This window comes from Brassica napus, chromosome A9 (assembly GCF_020379485.1).
Source record: "Brassica napus cultivar Da-Ae chromosome A9, Da-Ae, whole genome shotgun sequence".
Taxonomy (NCBI): Eukaryota; Viridiplantae; Streptophyta; class Magnoliopsida; order Brassicales; family Brassicaceae; genus Brassica; species Brassica napus.
This window is the reverse complement of record NC_063442.1, coordinates 40335532-40357828: the sequence shown is the minus strand read 5'-3', so window position 1 is coordinate 40357828 and position 22297 is coordinate 40335532. Positions and strand designations below refer to the sequence as shown.

General features: G+C 35.6%; 5 protein-coding genes and 1 pseudogene across 5 annotated transcripts; 3 read left to right on the top strand and 3 right to left on the bottom strand.

Moving 5' to 3' along the window:
* Positions 1 to 574: 574 nt before the first annotated feature.
* BNAA09G44110D lies at positions 575 to 2139 on the top strand. The gene is made up of 2 exons (XM_013877020.3): positions 575 to 934; positions 1386 to 2139. Exons 1-2 carry the CDS (start codon positions 832 to 834, stop codon positions 1880 to 1882), a joined length of 600 nt encoding a protein of 199 aa, XP_013732474.1. The 5' UTR covers positions 575 to 831; the 3' UTR covers positions 1883 to 2139.
* A 312-nt stretch (positions 2140 to 2451) lies between these two features.
* LOC106436051 (protein HEAT STRESS TOLERANT DWD 1-like) lies at positions 2452 to 4870 on the top strand. Its single transcript, XM_013877010.3, has 10 exons — positions 2452 to 2633; positions 2710 to 2864; positions 2938 to 3016; positions 3111 to 3302; positions 3383 to 3481; positions 3564 to 3732; positions 3827 to 3930; positions 4017 to 4156; positions 4239 to 4427; positions 4509 to 4870. Exons 1-10 carry the CDS (start codon positions 2589 to 2591, stop codon positions 4756 to 4758), a joined length of 1422 nt encoding a protein of 473 aa, XP_013732464.2. The 5' UTR covers positions 2452 to 2588; the 3' UTR covers positions 4759 to 4870.
* A 42-nt stretch (positions 4871 to 4912) lies between these two features.
* On the bottom strand, positions 4913 to 6408 carry LOC106436053 (annotated as a pseudogene).
* An 88-nt stretch (positions 6409 to 6496) lies between these two features.
* Positions 6497 to 11851, bottom strand: LOC106436052 (tetraspanin-2). Its single transcript, XM_013877011.3, has 3 exons — positions 11533 to 11851; positions 11159 to 11465; positions 6497 to 6927 (listed from the first exon to the last, which is right to left on the bottom strand). Exons 1-3 carry the CDS (start codon positions 11724 to 11726, stop codon positions 6616 to 6618), a joined length of 813 nt encoding a protein of 270 aa, XP_013732465.2. The 5' UTR covers positions 11727 to 11851; the 3' UTR covers positions 6497 to 6615.
* A 920-nt stretch (positions 11852 to 12771) lies between these two features.
* On the bottom strand, positions 12772 to 14241 carry LOC106436068 (1-aminocyclopropane-1-carboxylate oxidase 1). Its single transcript, XM_013877027.3, has 3 exons — positions 13972 to 14241; positions 13639 to 13859; positions 12772 to 13526 (listed from the first exon to the last, which is right to left on the bottom strand). The coding sequence occupies exons 1-3, from the start codon at positions 14095 to 14097 to the stop codon at positions 12941 to 12943; spliced, it is 933 nt and encodes a 310-aa protein (XP_013732481.2). The 5' UTR covers positions 14098 to 14241; the 3' UTR covers positions 12772 to 12940.
* A 3632-nt stretch (positions 14242 to 17873) lies between these two features.
* LOC106436077 (K(+) efflux antiporter 4-like) lies at positions 17874 to 22160 on the top strand. The gene is made up of 20 exons (XM_048741590.1): positions 17874 to 18272; positions 18463 to 18506; positions 18636 to 18700; positions 18830 to 18893; positions 18995 to 19056; positions 19155 to 19230; positions 19356 to 19430; positions 19577 to 19648; positions 19741 to 19824; positions 19948 to 20016; positions 20218 to 20295; positions 20425 to 20513; positions 20639 to 20735; positions 20816 to 20869; positions 20973 to 21068; positions 21247 to 21435; positions 21518 to 21595; positions 21713 to 21757; positions 21837 to 21926; positions 22021 to 22160. Exons 1-20 carry the CDS (start codon positions 18026 to 18028, stop codon positions 22105 to 22107), a joined length of 1761 nt encoding a protein of 586 aa, XP_048597547.1. The 5' UTR covers positions 17874 to 18025; the 3' UTR covers positions 22108 to 22160.
* The last annotated feature ends 137 nt before the right edge of the window (positions 22161 to 22297 follow it).

The window sequence follows — 22297 nt, the reverse complement described above, 5'->3', positions numbered from 1 at the left end:
TTATTGCTATCCTAGGATATTTCCCAACATAATATGATTACAAAATAACACAAATATAAAAATTAATTTTCTCAAAAAAGTTAAAACAAAATACTGATTCAAGATTTAAAGATTTAATTGAGTGAAAATGATTAATTATAAAAACTATTATCATCCAAATATTTATCAAAAATATAGTAAAATATTTCTGAAATACAATACATTTATAACAAATATTAATATATTTATCTGAAATGAAGTTTATTTAACTACTTTAAAAAGGAACAATTTAAAAGCTAAAATCATATGTATATAAATAATAAATGCATCAAAATACAAAATATAGTAAAATTCATCGATTTAGAGAATCAAAATTAAAAATATTTAAGTATTGTCAATTTTTTTTAATGAATTTTTTAGTGTAAAGTAATCTAAACTATTTTTAAATATAAAAAATAATGATATAATCCGCGCGTAGCGCGGAGAAAAGATCTAGTTGACCATAAAATTACTGACCAGACGAATTCATAGAATAAAAAAATGCAATTGTTAAAGTCTCTTGACGAATTAGAGTCTTTGGAGACCCAATTGCAGAACCCACACCCACCTCATTAAGATCAGTCGAATATCAAAGCGAGAAAACTTATTCCCCCAAAAAGTAGAGACGGGAGAATCTAAAATTGCTTGACGAGGAAGCAAAATCAAAATCAAAATCAAAATCAAAATCACAAAGTAGAAGAAGAATACATCAAATTAGGAGTTTGAAATCTTAACAAATTCTTTTTATTAATCTCTCGAGAAGGAGGAAGGTGTGATAATACGGAAGATCCAAGTCGGGGGGGTTCGGAGTCGATGGAGCCGTCTCATTCCGGATCCCAACCGCCGCAGAAAGCGGTTCCGAGACTGGCTACAGTGGGATGGCGAACTATGTTGATCTTCAATCTCGGCCTTGCTGGTTTGTCTCCCTGAAAAAATGAAGTTTTAAGCTTTTACGTTCATAATGTGTTCGATGAAATGCCTAGCTGAGATCTTTTTATCAATGTATCAAGAAAATATGACATTTTCTTCTTAGCAATCATCACCTATAAGCTAGAATATGCTTTTAAGTAGAGTTTGATTCGCCATGCTCTCTCGTTGTTGATCTTTGTAGCGATATGAAAAAAAAAAACTTAAATGCAGTATCTTTATTGAATATAGGTCTTGTAAGTCTTTTGGTTCATGGACACATCTTATTGTATTGTACTCATCTTTTCACTGGTAGAAAACTATAAGCTTGGTGTGAATCAGAATCTTGAAAAGCATGTTTGATGTCTGTCATTGTAAGCAGTCTCAATATGATATTAGCATTCATGTTGTTCCATTCCACTTCAGTGTTTGCTAATCTTTTTTCATGTGTTTCTCTGCAGCTTTTATATTTGCGAAGAAACGAGAAAAGGACATTGATGTGGGCGACAAAATGGGAGTTAAAAAGGGCAGTAAAGGTGCGAAAAAGAGTGTTGTTAACACCGAAGCCGAGATGAAAGTTGCAGAAACTGACAAGGCTAAGATACCAGAGGCTGCAGTAGTGGACAAGGAAGAAGCCAAACCGATCCCTAAACACGATGATCCTCTGTTTGAGTTTGCGGATGCAGCAGCTGATGAGCTGGTGTTTCAGGGCGCGGCGAGTGAGTCTGTAAAGGTAGCGAGGAAACCGATTCCGGAAGATGAGCAAAGGGAGCTTTTCAAGTGGATCCTGGAAGAGAAAAGGAAGACGGAACCAAAAGACAGGGAAGATAAGAAGCGTATCGACGAAGAGAAAGCTGTCTTGAAACAGTTTATTCGGGCAGAGAGGGTTCCCAAACTTCTCCCTGATGATTCTGTTGATTCTTCTCTACGTGATTGGGACAAATTCTTCTCCAAGTAGAGAGAAACAAACATAAGAGACTAGTCTACTTGTTTTTTTTTGTTGGTACCCTCATTTCCTTTTTACTACTTTGATTGTTTAGCTTGGGCATCCGGGTTTGGATCCAACGGTTAGTTCAGTTTAGTTAACACACTTTTCGATTAATCAAAATTCGCTTAAAAAGCTTGTCAAATTGAACTGGAAAAGGATATGTTCAATATTCTACCTAAACTAAGAGAAGTTTTTGGTTTCAGTTTATTTTCGATTAAAATTTGGATCATTTCATTTAGTTTTACTTATTTCAGTGTAAATTTTGGTTATAACTGATATGATTTGATTATAACTTTTAAAAATAAAAAATTGAACTAACCAATTGTTGAACCAGTAACCAATTTTTAATTCTATCAAATGGAACCATACTCATAACTGAATATAAACCCAAAACTATAAGTTTGGTTAGATAAATTTGGTTTGATAGATTCGGTTCCCCCAGACCTTTGAATGTGATATCTTATCAAACGTTTGGGTGATTATTGAATTTTTAAAACAATCTAGCAATTTAGAATAGTTTTTAAATAATCAGAGGGTATATATGCAAAAGAGGTAAATTATTTGATTAGGTATAAATAGCTTAAACCCTAACCTGTTACTCAGTTAGCTGAACTCATCATCATCTTCTTCACAAAACTAAAACTCCAACAAACAGAATCATCAGAAGAGGCAAAAAATGGTTCGCAGCATAAACCCTAAGAAAGCAAAGAGGAAGAACAAGGTTTGAACTTTCTCTTGTTCAATCTTTTTTTTTTCTTCAAAAAATCAAAACATAACAGCATGAATTTGGATGATAGAATAAGGGAGAAGCGTCTTCTTCATCTATACCATCGATGCCAACAAGGGTTTGGCAGCCAGGTGTGGATAAGCTCGAAGAGGGAGAAGAGCTTCAGTGCGACCCTTCTGTTTATAATTCCCTTCATGGCTTCCATGTTGGTTGGCCCTGTTTGAGGTAATCTAGATTGATATGAGAAAAATGTTATTTTCATAAAGTTAAAAACTTTTGAATGTTTTTTTTTGTTCAGTTTTGACATTTTAGGTGATAAGTTGGGTTTGAACAGAACAGAGTTTCCTCACACATTGTATATGGTGGCTGGGACTCAGGTGAGTCTTTCTACTTCTTTATATTTTCAACTATGTTTTTTGCTTCTAGAATCTTCCTTTAGTTGAATGGTTTCTTTTCCCCTCCATTTTTTAGGCTGAGAAAGCACCTTTAAACTCCATAGGAGTATTTAAAATCAGCAACGTGTCTGGTAAAAGACGCGATGTAGTGCCTAAGACGCTACTGAATGGTGATGATGCTATGGAGGATGAGGATGATGAAGATGAGGACAGTGATAGCGATGAGGAAAGCGAAGATGGAGGAGCTTCCACTGTTCCAATTATTCAGGTCACTATTGTTTCTTTCTAACTGAAGTTGAGAGAGAGAGTCATCATGGTTCTCTTTTTTTATAATTGATTGATGAACAGGTCCGCAGGGTTGCTCACCATGGATGTGTTAACCGCATTCGCGCAATGCCACAGAGTCCTCATATCTGTGTCTCTTGGGCAGATTCTGGTCATGTTCAAGTAAGATTATGTTTTTTTCTTTGTCTACTTGCTCGTTACATGTTTTTATATGTGTCTCTGAGAACCTGATTTTGTGGGGGAGGTGTGGGACATGAGCTCTCATCTTAATGCTTTAGCGGAGTCAGAAACAGAAGGCAAAGATGGAACTTCGCCGGTTCTTAACCAAGCTCCCTTAGTTAACTTCTCTGGCCACAAAGACGAAGGTTATGCTATTGATTGGAGTCCTGCAACCCCTGGAAGACTTCTTTCCGGTATTAGTTTTGTCTTTAGAAATTTTCAACAATTTACATGTTTTTTTGAATATAGTCAATGTTTATTTATTTGATTTGTTCTCTACCGGTTAAGGTGACTGCATGAGTATGATTCATTTGTGGGAGCCAGCTTCTGGTTCATGGACTGTTGATCCCATTCCGCTTGCCGGTCACACTGCAAGTGTTGAAGATTTACAAGTAAAAACTTTCAATCTCTGCAGCTAAATTGTGTGTGTGTGTGTGTTCTACTGTTTGGCTGAATATTGTTTCTCCTCTGTTTACAGTGGAGTCCAGCTGAAGCGAACGTGTTTGCATCATGTTCTGTGGACAAGACCGTTGCAGTTTGGGATGTCAGAGCTGGGAAGTCACCTGCATTATCTTTCAAGGCACATGATGCAGATGTGAATGTCATCTCATGGAACAGGTTTTGATGATGTTTTTTATTTTTGGTTTTCTTGCAAATTTGGCTCATTCCTTGTTGGTTTGTTTCCCTCTTTTTCATGAAGGCTGGCTAGTTGCATGTTGGCATCAGGGAGTGATGATGGAGCATTCTCTATCCATGATCTTAGAGTTATCAAGGATGGAGATGCTAAGGTAGCACATTTTGAGTATCATAAGCATCCTATCACGTCGATTGAGTGGAGCGCTCATGAATCCTCAACACTTGCAGTCTCTTCCGGGGATAACCAGCTCACGTAAGAAGCCCCCCACAGCTTATACATTGGTAATATCCATCCCTACTGTCTGTCTAATGGGTTTGTGGCCTAATCTGGCAGGATATGGGATTTATCCTTGGAGAAGGATGAAGAAGAGGAAGCAGAGTTCAAAGCACAGACCAAGGAACAAGTTAACACACCTCAAGACTTGCCTCCTCAGCTTCTCTTCGTTCACCAGGGGCAAAAGGACTTGAAGGAACTTCACTGGCACAACCAGATTCCAGGGATGATCATCTCAACTGCTGCGGATGGTTTCAACATCTTGATGCCTTACAACATTCAGAACACACTTCCTGATCTCGCTCCCTGAAAAAGACTTTTTAAGTTTCTTTGTCTGCAAAAACTTTTTAAAGTACTGAGCCTTGTTTTGTTTTGTGGATGGCAAGTAGTATACTCTTTCTCAACTTTAAAGGTTTCTATCATCTGTCGGTTGTTTTCAATTTGTGTGACAAAATGTCAAAGCAAGTTTTGAAAAGCATTCTCTTCTCCTTTTATTTCACAACTTTGAAGCTGACAAAATGTTAAAGAAAAAAGAAAGTTGTGATTACTTTTAGATCATTCCTTGTGCCAAATAGAATCTATCAGACTAATCAAAAAATAACTATGGAAGTAAATAATGAGATTAACGCTCAGGATTTCAATAATACAACAAACAAGGATAAACCCTGCACCTGAAGCCTATGAGCCAACAGGCTTCCCGTTTAGTTTAGGGAAAGGATCCTGCTTGCTTAAAACTACCACTTTGCTCTTGTGTGCCAAATAACCTTTTACAAGGTTTTTGTATATCAACATCGGCATTATACATTCCACCTGCAACCAACAGTCTCAGAACAGTGAATTTACAGAATTCATTCTAGTAATCAAAAGCAATGAGCTGAGATGGAAACATAGTAGAAACCTCATCAAGATCCATGTCTATTTCTAGCCATCTTTAGTGCTTTGGCGATCACTTCAAGCTTCAGTTGGTGAGCTCTCGCTGGATCACTCAGCTTCTGAATGATATAACTGAGAAAACAAAGAGTTATAAAGCTAGAGCAATCTGAGAATGTTCAGATGGGATTCGCTTGTGATATATATATAACGATTTCTTACATTTTCTTCATGAGTCTCTGGTAGAGACTTGGAGCTCCAGCTTTTCCAGGACTAGATACACACCGGACCTCAAGAAACTGATTGATGTTTAACTTGTTACAGTGATATAATATTAAGATGTAGATAAGAACAGTAAAGATGTCAAGAGAAAGTCATTACCGATCTTCATGTTCTTGAAGAGCATGTCGAAGAAGCCTGATATCACCCTTTCTCAGAGCTTGCACAATACTTATGTACTGGACCACCACAAACATAAGTTGGGATTAAGAGAATGATTTAAGTTCTGACAAAGAATTGAGGGAAAACAAAAAAAAGGAATAGATAGTTAGTTGTTTTACCTCATGAAGATTATACTTATGCAACAGGTCATCTTTTGGTATGATTCCAATCGAAAGTTTGACTGGTATCAAATACTTCAATATCATCCTGAACATCATACAAGCAAATTGCAAAGAGTTTAAGTGTAGTGACTGACTAATCAGAGAGTAAAACCACAATCATACCTTATATTCCGTTCTCTTTTGGGATTGCAATATCGCAAGGCATATAATAGCTTTGTATCAGCCTGCAAATAAGAACAATGTTGTCCCTAATCAATATTTTTCATAAAGAATACAAAAAAAAATGGAATAAGAAAAGCTAAATCTTCCAGTATAATACATGTATGTAACCTGCAGAGTATGTATTGTGAATAAGAAAATAACATATAAGATAAATGTTATAAACGAATCAGGAGTGCAAAGAAGACCTTGTCTCTTGTTGGAAATTCCTCAAAGTCAAAGATCCGAGCAGTCTCAATACTTCTTATTACACTTCGACAAAGATTGCTTATCTTTTCTTTCTTACGTATATATATAAAAAAAACAAATTAGTTTGAGTGAACATAGTCAAAATTTTATCCCCCTAAATCATCTACTAAATTGCTCATCTTTTCTTTCTTCACAGGCAATGTAAAATAAACCTAAAAATAAAATCCTTGCAAAAGAAAAGCCATTTCCAAACACAAAGTAATAATATCAGAAGCTGTTTTCGAACCTCAACAACAACAACAAACAAATCTTTACACATGCACACTTTAGACCCAGCCCTGTTTGTATTTGCGAAAGAGGTCCTCGGTCTGAGCATTTCTAAATGCACTACACGCAATAACATATACACAGATGAGAACAACGACGGTGATGATCAGTATGAGATTTGCTTTACGCCAATCTTTTCTAAGGTTTCCCAAAAGACCAGCTTTGCATGAGTTGCAATTGTAACAAAGCTGGCTTTGGTCGTTGTTCCATAGGTAACAGTCTGCATCTGCAGCCATATTGGTTGGGTTTTGCCACAGCGTCGGGTTCACGAAGTTGTAGCCACACGCGGTCGGTGGTTTGCAGCAACCGGACTGTACAGCATAAAGAAAATGTCACATTTAGATATGATCAAAAAAAACTCAACAAATGAAACTATTATAATCTTTTACAAACATAGTTTGAAATTTTGATATAGTTTTTCTCTTCGGTGTCAAGTGTTCTTGCGTATAAATCTTCTTATTTTTTCGCCTTACTTTGTCCAAATTAACAAAATCTCTAATGTGAGTGGTAGAACATGGGAGAGATATAGTTATTCATTATGTTTCTTGATGGGGACAAAGAACTTGTGATTGTAATTATTGAATCAAATCATTGCACTAATATTTAATAATATCTAACTACTATCGACATACAATACAATCAGTCAAAACCTCATCATCTAGGCTTATCTAATTATTAATGGTTCCAATTTTGTTACAGGAGACTTGGATGCCAAGTTGCAAGAAACTAGAGATGGTTTTATTGGCCACATAGTATTAATTTCAGTAGAAAAGTACAGGAATTTTATTCAAATGTAACAAAAATCAAATATATATAGTAACCACTTTGGTCAATATTTTTGTCCCTTAATCTCTCCATGTTTTAAGCATAAGAGTGGCTTTGTTATTGACCAAAGTGGTTACTACATGCGATGGTTGAATTATGTGCGTGAGATAATGACAAAGACAGGAAATAGCTAACCGATAAAACCTATTGTATTATCATGTACCATATCGTTGGTGCATAGTGGGTCCTCTAACATGATAGTGTGTTCTTATTTTAAATTCAGATTATCTTACTATAGAATTTGGACTGTTGGTTTCCAGCAACATCTACACCAGTCTCCTAGCCTCGTAGGACTACATACGCATTTTATATATGCTAACTTTTATATTAAGTTTCAAAATATGAAAAAAAAAATGTTTTCAAAAAATGTTTTCAATAAGTGTGATTTACCATATGCCTAGCATTTGAGTAATATGTCATTTCCTCTCAGACACTAGAAAAAAATGTTTGAAATGTTCAGAAACCCATTTTACTATGACTAAGCCTATTCAACTTTACAATTGATTTTTTTTTCTAATCGAAAGAGAAACAAAACGTTAAAAGGCTAAAAGCCACTATGAAAAGGAATGTTGTGAATAAGAACAATGCTCTTTTGGACTTCAAAAAAGCTAAAGTGAAATTTTATAAATTTATGAATGATCCCCCTATTTTACTTTTTGAATAATAGACCTTTCTTTCCTTTTCATTTATAAAAAAACAAACCGTAGGTCTCACATAATCTAGATATTAACAAAATATTCTAGTTAACAACGCATCTAACATATGTTTAGATGCATCACATAATCATGCCGTTAGTGATAATACTACGGTCTTGGTTGGCTAATTAGTGTTGTATTAACTCCATTCACTGTAATTATCACTCCAAACCTACTTCAATTAACCACAAATTGCTTACTAAATAAAAATGAAAGAAAACTACAAGAACCAAACCAAAAAGCGAAAAACTGTGTGGGGGCCAAAATGTAACAAACTAGAAGTTTCAGGTACATAAGAGCATCATTATCGGGCTTCTTAGCCCGATTCTTATAATTAACTTGGGCCAAATTTAAATCAAAAAAATGAGTTAATAAGTGGAATCGATTTTTATGTAAGAAGTTTTTGGTGGTGGTGCTTGTGTCACGTGGCGAATGGTGATAGGAGGTACGAAGTGGTAGAGAGAAGAGGTCATTCGGTCTCGACCCATTCTCTGCGTCTCCCTCTTCTCTCTCTATCCGTCGGAGGCGATTACAGGAGGAGTGACGCCGCGTCGCGAACCAGACGGATTCACCGTTCAATCTAAAGCTCTACCGGCGCATCGAATCTCCAGCAGGTTCGTGTTCCTTCTCTGGTTTTATTTTTCGATTATCGGGTTGTTTTGTGGATCTAATTTTTTTTTTGGTTCGATTTCCTTTTGCATGCGTGGTATTTGATCTGGGTTTGCATCGTCTCACTATTCTCTCTCTCTCGCCGGTAGTTTTCGGCCGCCGTCGTCTATTCTCACCGATTCCAGAAGGATCTCGTCGTCGTCTTCCGAATCAAACGATACCAGGTTTGTCTTCTATATCTGTTAATTATATGTCTCTATGTTAAGGTCTGCGAATTAGAGGAAACGATTGGCTTGGTTTGTTCGAATTGATTTGTTTGTTTCTGAATGTTTGGTTGTATAGTTCGTGTGTATAGAGTTATTGAAAGGTTGTCTGTATAGGTTGTGATTGAATGGTTGGCGAGGAATTTGATTGTGAACTGATATGTGTCTGATTGTACAGTCCATTGATGCGTGTATTATAGAAAAAACTTTGGATTTAAACTCGATGGATCTGTGTTTAACATTGTGAATGTATACTTGATTGATTAGTGAAGTGTATTCGGTAAAAGCTGGCTTTAAACATTGTGAATGTATACATTGTGAATAAACTTTGGATTTAAACTCGATGGATCTGTGTTTAATATTGTGAATGTATACGTGATTGATCTGTTGTCTAAATTACATTGTCTTCATCATTGAATTTACCAGTGTTGGAATTTTAGAAAAAACTGGTGTGGACATTTAAGTTTATTGTCTGCTCATTGTAGTTAGTTTCGAACGAGTTGTAGTAACTGTTGTAGTTAGTTTCGAACGAGTAACCAGTCTGTAAGGAGTATATAAGTTTATTGTTTGCTCATTGTAACTTGAGTGTATTTTGTTTCTGACCAAATGAAAATATTTAACCAAAAAAGCGGAAGCAACGTATTTATATGGAGAGGTTCCGAGAAGACGGCCACCAGAAGCTCTGGAATGATTACTTTAGCGAGACTCCAACTTACAATCCCGAGTTATTCTGCCGACGGTTCCGAATGAACAAATATTTGTTCCTGCGTATTGTACAACGTCTCGAAACCAACATACCGTATTTTCAACAAGGAACCAATTGTACCGGACGGTCTAGTCTAACACCCCTACAAAAATGTACCGCAGCAATCCGACAGTTAGCATATGGCGGTGCAGCTGATTCACTTGATGAGTATGTCCGACTTGCTGAAACGACAGCTCGGAAATCTTTGCACAAATTTACCGCCGGAATAATCAGCTTGTTTGGTGATGAATACCTACGCCAACCGACACAAGAGGATCTGCAAAGACTTCTCTATATTGGAGACCAACGTGGGTTTCCGGGGATGATTGGCAGCATCGACTGTATGCATTGGGAGTGGAAAAATTGCCCCACTGCTTGGAAATGAATGTATTCCCGAGGAACCGAAAAACCAACAATTGTTTTGGAGGCGGTAGCTTCAAGTGACCTCTGGATATGGCACGCATTTTTTGGAGCTCCAGGTACTATGAACGATCTTAATATTCTTGATCGATCCCCCGTTTTTGATGACATTATTAACGGAATTGCGCCAGAAGTGAACTTCTATGTTAATGGTAATCAATATCATTTGGCATATTATCTCACTGATGGTATTTATCCTAAATGGGCGACTTTTATTCAATATATCCGACTTCCACAAAGTGAGAAACATTCGTTATTTGCTAAAACCCAAGAAGCTGTTCGAAAAGATGTCGAGCGTGCCTTCGGAGTTCTGCAAGCTAGATTTGCCGTAGTGAAAAATCCATCCAAGTTATGGGATAAAGACAAAATAGCAAATATTATGAAGGCATGCATCATACTCCATAATATGATTGTCGAGGATGAACGATCAACATACACTCAGTATAACGTGAGAAAATTTCAAGAAATTTAGGAAGATGATACATTCACCGTTACTCCGAATTCAAATCTCGGCACTGCAATGGATCGTCGATCGAGCGTCCGTAACAGACAAGCCCATGAACAATTAAAATTCGATTTAATCGAAAATATTTGGACTAAATTTCGACATCTTCCAAATAACCAATGATTTTAAAGTTTCTATGAATTGAATAAATGTGTGATTTATGATTTTTTTTTTTTTATGTATGGAATGTAATAAAATGTTTGTAATTTTAAGTAAATGAATTTTTTTTCTCTTTTTAATGTATTGAATATAAATAGATATATCTTAATTACTACTTATTAATAAAAATAATAATTTTATACCTAAGAACCTACAAAAAGTTCCATTGATAATGTTGTATTTTACTTAAGTATCTTAGAAAACTTCTTACACTAAAAATACTAATTAAATATTCTAAGATATTTGATAAGAGTTGGCATTGATAATGTTGCTCTAAGAGAATTAAAAAGAAGAGAGAGAGAGAGACAAAAGAGAACATGCCTGGAGAGGAGTGATGGAAGAGGAAGAGAAGAACTGGTCAGCGGTGATGAACTGTTGGCTGAGTTTAGGACAAACGTTTGTATCAGCCAAACAAGCCCTTATCTTCCCCCATTTCTTCGAGTCCACAACGTTCTCTCTCAGCCAGTTCGAGAACCCTTCGAGCCTATACTCTTTGTAACCTCGACCCGGAACTTGATAAGACCCATCGGGTCGGGTCACGACGAAGGCGAATATCAGAACCACCAGCAAAAGTCCGATCAGTATGGCCATACAGCACAAGTAAACAGCCAGTAGAGTCTCCTTGTACCTGAGAGTGAGTGAGATAGAATTGAAGCTTATAGTTGACGGAAGCAAAAGTCTCTGTAAGAACTTACTGGTAGGCGCCGATGAAGCCGCAGGCAGAGACGAGGAGGATGAGAACGCCGAGGACGACGACGGGCCAACGGAGGAGATTGACGCATTCGTTGTCGGGCTTTGAGGCAAGCCATATCCCTGACGCCGTGATCGGTATGGAACAGAGTAACGCTAGTAAGTTCAGTATCGCCGTTAAGTTATTCGCTAACGCCATTAACTCTCTTTCACTCCCCTTAGGTTTTTTGCTTATAATACAGAAAGAAAACGAAATTGTTGAAGGTGAGAGGTCTGTGTCTCTGTGTTTCTATTTTATGATAATAGTCGGTGGTTAGAGATGATGGGAAGTGTGAAACCTGTTTAATGCATTTTCATAGAAACGAGGTTCGGTCCGGTACAGTTAATCCGGTTCGGGGCTGATTTAAACCGAGGGAATCATGTCACATGGATGGACACGAGATGTGGGCTTTAAAAGCGACTTTGCATATTTACACAAACGCGCATTTTAACGCGTCAAGTGACCGTAGAATTATTAGTTATTCAACCAACCAGAACAAGCCACGTGACCACCAACGGTGTTTCATATGTACCTGTGGTGTGTAGTTAGTGACTAGTTACCAAGCCGGATCAGTGATCACTGTCTAAGTTTAATGTAATGTGTAATATCAAATAGACATCGCAATATTTTGGTTTGATGATCATATCTTCATATGATTTGATGCATTTTTAATGTGGCTAAGCTTTACTTTGCCAATCAATGGTTTCCTTCTTCTTTTTTATTGTGTTTGCTTTGGTCCTAGCTTTGCCTTTTGGCGTTTGAACGAGGTCTAAACATTCAGTTTTAATCAGATCCCTGAGAGAACATAGTAAGTAAAAGATATACAACCAGAAAGTTATGATAGCGGAAGATATCAAGGAGGCAATGAGAAAGACAACCAACCATCTTGTTTGGAAATATGTGTTAATTAGGAGTCCAAGTGATGTTGTTTATGGAGAAAGATGAATGCCTACTACAAATGGTTATGTCTCTCCATTTTCATGTTTATGTGAAGTTATCCCCTTGACCAGTCTCTTAAGCCCTGTTTACAAATGGTTAGTTGTTACATCATATTTGCGTTTTTACAATAATGTTTTTAACATTCATGAAGAAAAGCTCTGTATAAGTATGCATGCTAATCTTCCTTCAAACTAAAGGTTTCATAGTTGTCATCACTCATCAAGACTAATCAAATAAAAAAAGCATTAGAGTAAAAGAAAAGTTATACTTTTTGAAGTGGTGAAAATTTCTATTAATAAAGCAGAGTAGCTGAACCAGCATGATCTTGACATAATTGTTATTGTCTTTATAAAGGAAACACAAGAAGAAGACAAAGTTTAATAAAAACGAGAGTTTCATGTTGAAATACAGAATTGTTACATTAAAGATGCATCCTAGACGGAATCACCATTCTCCCTTTTCTTCATGGTATGAAATCTGGAGCCTTTATCTCCAAACTTAGTGGTTGAGTAAAGCTTAAGGTAATCTTGAAACTGGTAGCCACTTGGATACAAAAGCTCTGGAGCTGGAGATATTACGGCATCACCAGCTGGATTGTAAAATGTAGCTATCGACAGTCTACATCCATCCTTCACTGTCATTACACGGTGTACAGCACTCTTGTATCTCCCATTACTCAATATCTCGAGTTGATCACCGGTATTGACAAAAATGGTGTTGTTCTTCGATGGAGGGATAGGAACCCACTTCCCATCTTTCAAGAACTCAAGACCAGGCACTTGATCATCCTGCAAGAGCAAAATAATTCCTCCAGCATCGGTATGCTCTCTCAATCCTCTCATGAGCTCCGGACGAAGGCATTCCGGGTATTTAGCCACTTTTGTCCCAAAAGCTGGACCTTCTGGACCAGAAAATGCATTCGTTATGTATTCTTGACTAAGACCAAGATTTTCACACATGAGGTTGGAGAGCCTTGCTGCAAACTTGTGCAGTTGTGAAACATATTCATCCATCGTCTTGCTGCAATATCAGTTTCACACTCCACATATTGTTTAGTATAATTGACAAAACATTTATGTAAATGGTAAATAAAGCTTTGGTTATTAATTATTTATACTTCCTAGTTACTTACATGAGTTCATCTGAAATGTTTGGGATCTTGCATATGCTTGAAGTTGGCTTATGCCAAATGAAAAAACTGCTTTCCCAATCTGCATCTGAGGTTTTGCCTTCACTCAAAGCTTTGACCATCTCTGACTGGTAAAACTTCTCTTTCAAATGATCTTCATAATGAGAGTTAATCATCTTCTTCACTTTCTCCATCAATTCTTTGTCAACCCCATGATTGTCAACCTGTAAAATTCATCATTCCACACTTAAGGATATATACTAAAACTGGACCTAGGAACATTGATAGATGCATATCTTAGTAACACTAGATTTTTGCATAAAGATATATACATACCATGAAGAAGCCCCACTTATCACATGCATGATCAAGAAGTGACATAGTCTTGATTCTGTTTTCTCCATCCAATTCAGAAAAATCAATAACTGGAATCTCCATTTCTCTCTCTTTTATTAAAACCATCTCTTTTGCTTTTTGTTCTCAGACGCAAATTGATTGAAAGATTTATGTATCTAATGAGTATTTTATAGGCATAGAGTGAGAGTGAGTTCTCTTTTATGATATTGTGCGCTAGGAGGCATAGTTGCCTACTTGGAGAGGCAAAGTTCGATAGTAATACTGTTTTTAAACTCGTAGTTGAGTATATTACATTTAAAGAATATAAATAAGTATAAGAATCTGCCTTGAAAATGTAAAAGGAACATTAGGATTAAAGAAAAGTCCAGGTTCAGTCCATACAACCATGTGATCAGCAGTTTTGAATTTTCCATTATGATTTCTTCTAACCTAATATATATGTAAATTTTCTTTCTGCTTTACAAGGAAAGTGTTTTACCCTGTCGCTCACTCATCAGTTATATTCACTGGACCTAGCCCATCATGCCTCGTATTGTGTATTGTGTATTGTGTATTGTGTTCTTATACATCTCTTTCTATTTTTTTCTCAAACTTTATTTTGTTGTTGTTAAAATTAAGTCTATATGTTGTTCTTAGGTTTCGGCCTATTCTTTTACTTGGAAATAGATTGGTTACATAAATATCATCTGATAATTGTTTATTTCATGATTGCTCGAGAACTAGAAATAATTATTTCAGCTAAAATGTGTTAGGTTGATGGATTCGACAATGGAAAAAGTGCATGTGAATCTAAGCAGGATTAAGCGAAAGAACCATAGCCCCTCCTGTGGGCGCTCTCGGTTTTGAATAAGTTTTTTTATATAAAATATATGTATTTCAGATTATATAACTTCTAATATAATTTGGGATGTTGTGGAGAGTATGTTATCTTTTTCCTGTTAGCGTCGAATATTCCTTATTATCATTTGATTTACAAAATCGCACCGACAAATCTATTTTAGTGGTTAAGCAAATTCAACCATGCCGCCAACCCATTGAGCTTAATGGGACAAGACCTAATTTACAAAGACGCATCATTTCTTTCTTAACCCAAATATTAATAAAGTATGATCTAACTTGTTTTATTTTGTGGAAGTTCAATGACTTAATATTTGTATATGAACAAAGCATTGGTAGCTTAGTGGTAATGTAAGGAATTGGCTTTTGTGTTTCTGGTTTATATCTTATATGTTGATTTAGAGTATTCAGGTCAACTTAGTAATATCCGTGGAAGTATTCAGGTCAAATTTTAATATTTATCAAAAAAATGATGAAAAATATTTCATTTTCCTAAGTTAATTTAATCTAATATTTTTCACTAACTAAGATTTTGTAGATTTTTCTATTTATTATTAGTTTGCTATATTTTATACATTTGTCCCTCAAGAACTTTCTTTCTTTTGAGATTAACCCTTATTAATTAATTTTAGTTTAGTTTTACTTTTGCCAGCTTAATAATACTTTTTTGTCAATACAAACCCATTTTTTTGCTGTCTCAATTAAAACGTCACTTTTTATAAAAAAAAAATTATAGGTTAAACGGAATCATATATAAGGGGATAACGTAATATGCAATTTTGAATGCCTTTACCAATAAAAAAACTTAGTATGCAATTTAAGTTAAATACAAGAAATCAAATTAATACTATTACATGTAAAATATCTTTGACTCATGCTGTGCGGTTCATATATTCCGATGTCACTTTAACATTCTTGACTAGGTAAGGTTGATCATCTGTGAGTCGGTCAAATTAAAGTTGATTTAGACGTAGCCTAGTAATTATTAACACTGATTCTAAGTTAAAAAATTAGTATATGAATGTTATAATTTCTAAATTATTTATGTTTATTAATATTTTATTAATACATCTACAGTGCTCAAATATAAACTTTGCCATATAATTATTCGTTTTCAATGTAATATTTTCTTTTAACTTATTGCATTATTTTAGAAATCTTACTTCTATTAATTAGAAAAAATAAACCTAAACCAAAATATGTTTACAAATCGGACGAAAATGTTTTTTTTTTCACACCAAATTTCAGTTTTAGTACAACCCAATCAAATTAATCACTAAATTCAGATTCATTTGAAACAAAAAAATATTAAAAGCAAAACAAAAACTGATATAGATGACTAAATCCAAGTTTTGCTTAGGTAAGACGGAGTTTAGAGAAAGGGATTTGTTAAAAAATACTCCAAACTAAGCAACGCCATAAAAGACCAAACATTTCAATCAAACCTAGATGAAATAAAAAAAATTCGAATGTACAAACGTCATATTTTATTTAATGTGCAAATTCAGCAAATATTCACCTTTTTGACTTTGTAACAGGATGGAGTAGTAATATTTCTCTCTTCACAGCCACGAAAAGGAAAATCACGCGCTAAAGACGGCGCGTGTGTTAATGAATCAGTTAACACTTAAATTATTATTAAAAAAAGGGTTTTTAGTAATTAAACCCCTCAACTAAAGATGAATCGTAAAAAAAAACCTCAACTAAAAATCCTGTGAAATAAACCCTCAACTTTAGTTCCGTTAACATATATTACCCTCCGTCTAAAAAACCGTTACGGAGGGTGACATATGTTAACGGTTTATAAGTTGAGGGTTTATAATGTTGAAAACTTAGTTGAGGGTTTTTTTTACGATTCAAAAATAGTTGAGGGGTTTTATCACTAAAAGTCATTAAAGGGTTTTTAAGTTATTTATTATCCATTTATACATTGTTTTAGATTGATTTGTAAGCCTTTAAAACTAATTTATATTTTTAATATATTAATCTATTATAAAATTAATTTATACATCTTAAATTAATAATTTTCAACACGATTTACAACTTATTATAACTTCAAAATATTAAATTATTTGATATTTGGCAATAGTGATATAAAAAAATTGTGTGTTTATATCGTCATTTTCAAATATCAAATAATTGAAAGTTTCTAAGTTATATTAAGTCTTAAGTAGTGTTGAGGATAATTCATCTATGAAGTCAATCTTTCTATTTGGAGTATGACGTACTTTTTCTTATTTTCATTATTTTCGTCATCAGGCTTATACTTTCCTATTTTCCTATATTGTTCTTGATTTATTGTATTACTTTATGTTTCAAATATATTATTGATCAAGAAAATAAAAATATAATGTAGTTATTCAGATATCAATGAGAATAAAAATAATCATGCATTATTTTGGAGGGGGAGAAATATGAATCGGATGACAGAAATCATGAAAATAGGAAAAAGTGCGTTATACTCTAAATAGAAAGATTGACTTCATGGATGAATTATCTCGACACTACTTAAGACTTAATATAACTTAGAAACTATAAATTATTTCATATTTGACAATGACGATATAAACACACAAATTTTTTTATATCACTATTGCCAAATATCAAATAATTTAATATTTCAAAGTTATAATAAGTTGTAAGTAGTTTTAAAAATTATTAATTTAAGATGTATAAATTAATATACAAATATATTAATGTATTAAAATTTATAAATTAGTTTTAAAGGCTTATAAATCTTAAAACAATGTATAAATGATAATAAATAATTTAATAATATTTAATGACTTTAGTGATAAAACCCCTCAACTAAAGATGAATCGTAAAAAAAACCCTCAACTAAAAATCCAGTGAAATAAACCCTCAACTTATAAACCGTTAACATTTGTTACCCTCCGTCACGGTTTTTTAGACGGAGGGTAACATATGTTAACGGAACTAAAGTTGAGGGTTTATTTCACTGGATTTTTAGTTGAGGGTTTTTTTTACGATTCATCTTTAGTTGAGGGGTTTAATTACTAAAAACCCTTAAAAAAAAGAAAATTAATTTTGCCTCAATCTTTCTGCTTTCTCATTCTCCAACCACTCGAAGGAGAGAGAGTCGAAGAAGAAGGAATCAATCACACACGAGAGGCAAAATCAAATCTCACTCACTCACTCTTCTCTATCGCTCCGCCGCGGCACACCATCACCTGAGATGCGGCGGTGTAAAACTGACAAATTAGAACCGATGAGGTTTCTCGCGTTTCTTCTGATCTGTAGCTTCTCTCTTGCTCTTTCCGCCGACTCCGATATCGGAACCGACTCAGTCATCACTCGGGAGGAGATCAACGGAACCTCAGCTGAGGCCAATGCGACGAACGCGAAACCCAAGGAGGACAGTTTCGCCGATATGATCGATCGTGCGCTTGAGAAGGAGTTTCCTGAGAACGACCAGAATGATGGTTCGTCAGCTAGATCTTCAATTTCGCATTTCGTTCGCTAAGGAGCTAGGGGTTTATGCCTTCAGAGATCAGCTTGTTTTGGGTCTCACTAGATGTATCACTGATTGATTATTAGAGGATTTTATCTCGGTTTATAGATTCATCACTGACTGATTACGTGCTGTTTGTGAATTTGTTTTGCTATTTGCAGTTCCTGATCCAGGAAGCTTCAATAATAGTGTGGCTGATCAGCAGGTTGGTTCATTGCATGCAAGTTTTGATCTTTGTTTACGCCAGTTCAGTTGTGGCCTTATTGCTTTTTAAAACTCAATGTGCCTTGTTCTCTTTCTTTCTTTTTATTGAGCCATTTGTTATGCTCATTAGGCTGTTCTGGAGACTGTTGCTCGAGTTAAGCCCAAGAAAAATGAGACTAAGACCAAGGAGGAGAAGTGAGTCTTTCATATTATAATGCATAATTTACACTGTTTGGATTTTATTTGTGCAAGTAGTGGCTGTCTTCTACTTTTGTTTCATAGGCTCAAGAAACTGTGACATAACCAGTGCCTTCTATTCTATAGATCATTCTTTAATTTGGATAACGAGAATGGCGTTGAAGATACTCCAAGACTGATTGATAGGAAGGTAACCTTGCATAGTCTTAAATCATTTGTACAGTATATTATGACTCAATAATATACATCTAGCGTTTAAGATGACATTAATTTACTGCAATTCCAATCCAGGACAACGTTTTTATCATGTCCAATCCAAAATCCAAGTACCCTGTACTGCAGCTTGATTTAAGGTAAGGAAAATTCTTTTTGTTTCGGTTCTATTATATTTTGTAAGAATCTACCTAACTGTTTTTTTGTTGGGGACATCTCTCTTAAACGGTACATTTAGGCTGATATCAGATCTGGTTGTCGTCATTGTTTCTGCTACTTGTGGTGGAATTGCGTTTGCTTGTGCTGGTCAACCGGTGAGCACACGCTTCCGTTGCAGAGCTTTGTTACTTTCTGGTTTATTCTGTTGGATTTTGAGTATTTGTTGCCACTTGAATGATCGAACCATTATTTAATTTCTGCACTACTTGTATCATGACAGGTCATTACTGGGTATCTATTGGCGGGATCTGTCATTGGACCGGGTGGATTAAGCTTTGTTAGCGAAATGGTGCAGGTAACTTACATCAGCTTTAGTTCTTCAAAGTTCCTCTTTTGTTGTCTGCATATTACGTATCTATGGCAACGTTCATAACTAGCAGATTGCCTGGTTATGTAAATGGTTGACAAGGACTTGATGTATATCTTTTTTGTATAGCACAGGTTGAAACAGTAGCTCAATTTGGTGTTATCTTTCTCCTTTTTGCTTTAGGATTAGAATTTTCTGCAGCAAAGGTTTGCACGTTTTCACCTTCTTACGTTTGTCTGGTTTCGTTGTTCCGATCGATTGAAACTTTTGACTCAGTTATTGTACTCTGTGGTTGCAGCTTCGTGTAGTTCGTGCAGTAGCTATTCCAGGAGGTCTTCTTCAGATATTTTTGTTCATGTGCTTGAGTGGGATAACAGCCTCGGTATGTTCTAGATAGTAGCAGGCCAGCAGCAAATAGTTAAAGAAAGAGTTATTAGAGAATTCGTGTATAAATCTTCGTGAACTTAGAATGCATTCGGTTGACTTAGCCGTTTCTTCACTGCAGTTATGTGGCGGTAAACTAACAGAAGGAATATTCGTTGGTGCATTTCTTTCGATGTCATCAACAGCTGTGGTATGTTCTAATGTCACGTTTGTATTTTTGCATGTATAATATTTTGATCTTGTTACACTGTTTGGATTTATTCCTTGTGGTCACCCTCACTGTATTTTATCTTCTCTTTACTGTACCGTTTATGTTATCTTAGCTTGCTCTTTAGGCTTGATCCTCATGTGACATCATTGACATTAACTCGCGCCATGATTCTTTTACCAGGTTTTGAAATTTTTAATGGAAAAAAATAGCATAAGTGCTCTTCATGGTCAGATAACCGTTGGAACTCTTATCCTTCAGGTATCTACTTGGTCGCTCTTCAAACAATAGAATATCTGATATGATTTTAAAGCCTCTTTTTTTCGCTTACTCTACAATGCAACAGTGACTTTCATTAGATATTTGATTTATGGTTTCATAAATAACTAGGATTGTGCTGTGGGTTTGCTTTTTGCTCTCCTTCCGGTTCTTGGTGGCACTTCTGGTGTCCTTCAAGGAATGTTGTCCATGGCTAAATCGTATGTACTTTTTCTCCAGGAAGTTCTGTGAAAATATCAGACAATAGACTTCTTTCCTTTTTGCCACTTGTTATGTTGTGGTTTTGACACTTAATTACTTTTGATCGTCTGGTGATTATTTCCAGGTTGGCTATTTTGATTGCGTTTTTGGCTGCTTTGTTTGTGCTGTCACGTACCTGGGTACCTTGGTTTCTAAAACTTATGACAAGCCTTTCTTCTCAGGTATACACACATTTTTTACCTGCTTCCATGTTGGTTTTTACGTTGTTTATCAACTAAAGCGTTCTACAAATCTTTGGCAGACTAACGAGCTCTACCAGTTGGCCGCTGTAGCATTTTGCTTGCTTGTCGCTTGGGTTAGTCTCTCACCACTTGTTCTTCTTACCTATCGTCTGTTTGCAAATGTGTGCCTCTCAAATTTTGAATTCATAAACCACAGTATCGTTTTGGCTTCTTCAGTGTAGTGACAAGCTCGGTTTAAGTCTTGAGTTGGGTTCCTTCGCGGCGGGAGTGATGATCTCAACAACTGATCTTGCTCAGCACACTCTTGAACAAGTAAGAAGTCAAGTTTGATTCTTTCGTACCTTAGAGTATCGTTCCAATTTCTTTGGACAATCTTTATTTCTAAAGGTGTCGTTGAGTTCTTGATGAAATACATTACCCTTCTTTGTCTAACAGTACAAAAAAATATACTTTTACCTTATACATCAGCCGTTGTTATTGCCCTTTGCAGGTGGAACCCATACGGAATTTTTTTGCGGCACTATTCCTTGCTAGTATTGGAATGTTGATACATATGCACTTCTTGTGGAACCATGTTGACATCCTGGTAGCAGCAGTGTTGCTGGTGATAGTGATAAAGACCGTGGTAGTTGCGATCGTTGTTAAAGTCTTTGGATACAATAACAGAACTGCAGTACTTGTAAGAAGTGGACCTACTTTCATATAAAATTCAAACCTTCTCGTGAGGAGAAAGAGGCCTCAGAGTTTTCTTGTGTCTATAGGTTGGAATGTCACTTGCGCAGATTGGGGAATTTGCTTTTGTTCTGCTAAGTCGAGCATCTAATCTTCACCTAATTGAGGTAAGCTCTTTGATTTATAGATCAAACTAAGCTTTATATCTTCCAGACTGTGTGGTACGATAAATGCGTGGTTTTGGTGGAGTGTAACAATGAAGGGGGTTTTGTGTTTATTTGCAGAGCAAACTGTACCTCTTGCTTCTGGGGACAACTGCTTTAAGCTTGGTATGGTCCAGTACATCATATTCATTTTAAAAACGTATTGTTCAGTAACACACTATTAAAGTAATTAATATGTTTGCAGGTAACGACACCATTTCTGTTCAAGTTGATACCAGCCGTAGTACATTTAGGGGTGCTCTTACGGTGGTTCTCTCCGGATAGCTCAACTGAGGTATAATCTAAAACATCTCTATGTCTCTCTCTCTACAGCTTTTGGCTCAAACTGAACGTTTTGGACCTTTTTTTTTCCTTCATCTGTGTATCAGATTGGTTTGAAAGGAGGAGATTTGTATCATTTGGAGAGTGCAAAGCGTATATCACTAATGATCCAAGGTTCTCTTCACGATTCTTAGATGATATTTCATCAGTACAACATCAAAGGCCACATTTGATCTCAAGGCTAAGGCAAAAAGGCAATGAATGTGGAGTAACCCCTCGATATTGTGTTCTGGATGTATAGATGTTTCGCGAGATCAGGAGAAGAAGAAAACAAAGAGGAAACTGTATAAAATCTCTTACACGAAGACTTGTAACTTTGCTTCA

Bases quoted from the DNA above. Each gene is read 5' to 3' on its own strand.
- BNAA09G44110D (XM_013877020.3), top strand. From the start codon at position 832: ATGGAGCCGTCTCATTCCGGATCCCAACCGCCGCAGAAAGCGGTTCCG. The intron at 935-1,385 runs GTTTGTCTCCCT...GTTTCTCTGCAG, and splicing joins CTTCAATCTCGGCCTTGCTG to CTTTTATATTTGCGAAGAAA.
- LOC106436051 (XM_013877010.3), top strand. From the start codon at position 2,589: ATGGTTCGCAGCATAAACCCTAAGAAAGCAAAGAGGAAGAACAAG. The intron at 2,865-2,937 runs GTAATCTAGATT...TTTTTTGTTCAG, and splicing joins GTTGGTTGGCCCTGTTTGAG to TTTTGACATTTTAGGTGATA. The intron at 3,931-4,016 runs GTAAAAACTTTC...CTCTGTTTACAG, and splicing joins CAAGTGTTGAAGATTTACAA to TGGAGTCCAGCTGAAGCGAA.
- LOC106436052 (XM_013877011.3), bottom strand. From the start codon at position 11,726: ATGGCGTTAGCGAATAACTTAACGGCGATACTGAACTTACTAGCGTTA. The intron at 11,466-11,532 runs GTAAGTTCTTAC...ACTCACTCTCAG, and splicing joins GGCTTCATCGGCGCCTACCA to GTACAAGGAGACTCTACTGG. The intron at 6,928-11,158 runs GCATGTTCTCTT...TATGCTGTACAG, and splicing joins CTTCCATCACTCCTCTCCAG to TCCGGTTGCTGCAAACCACC.
- LOC106436068 (XM_013877027.3), bottom strand. From the start codon at position 14,097: ATGGTTTTAATAAAAGAGAGAGAAATGGAGATTCCAGTTATTGATTTT. The intron at 13,860-13,971 runs GTATGTATATAT...TGAATTTTACAG, and splicing joins ATAAGTGGGGCTTCTTCATG to GTTGACAATCATGGGGTTGA. The intron at 13,527-13,638 runs GTAAGTAACTAG...CTGATATTGCAG, and splicing joins AACATTTCAGATGAACTCAT to CAAGACGATGGATGAATATG.
- LOC106436077 (XM_048741590.1), top strand. From the start codon at position 18,026: ATGCGGCGGTGTAAAACTGACAAATTAGAACCGATGAGGTTTCTCGCG. The intron at 19,231-19,355 runs GTGAGCACACGC...GTATCATGACAG, and splicing joins TTGCTTGTGCTGGTCAACCG to GTCATTACTGGGTATCTATT. The intron at 21,927-22,020 runs GTATAATCTAAA...TCTGTGTATCAG, and splicing joins CTCCGGATAGCTCAACTGAG to ATTGGTTTGAAAGGAGGAGA.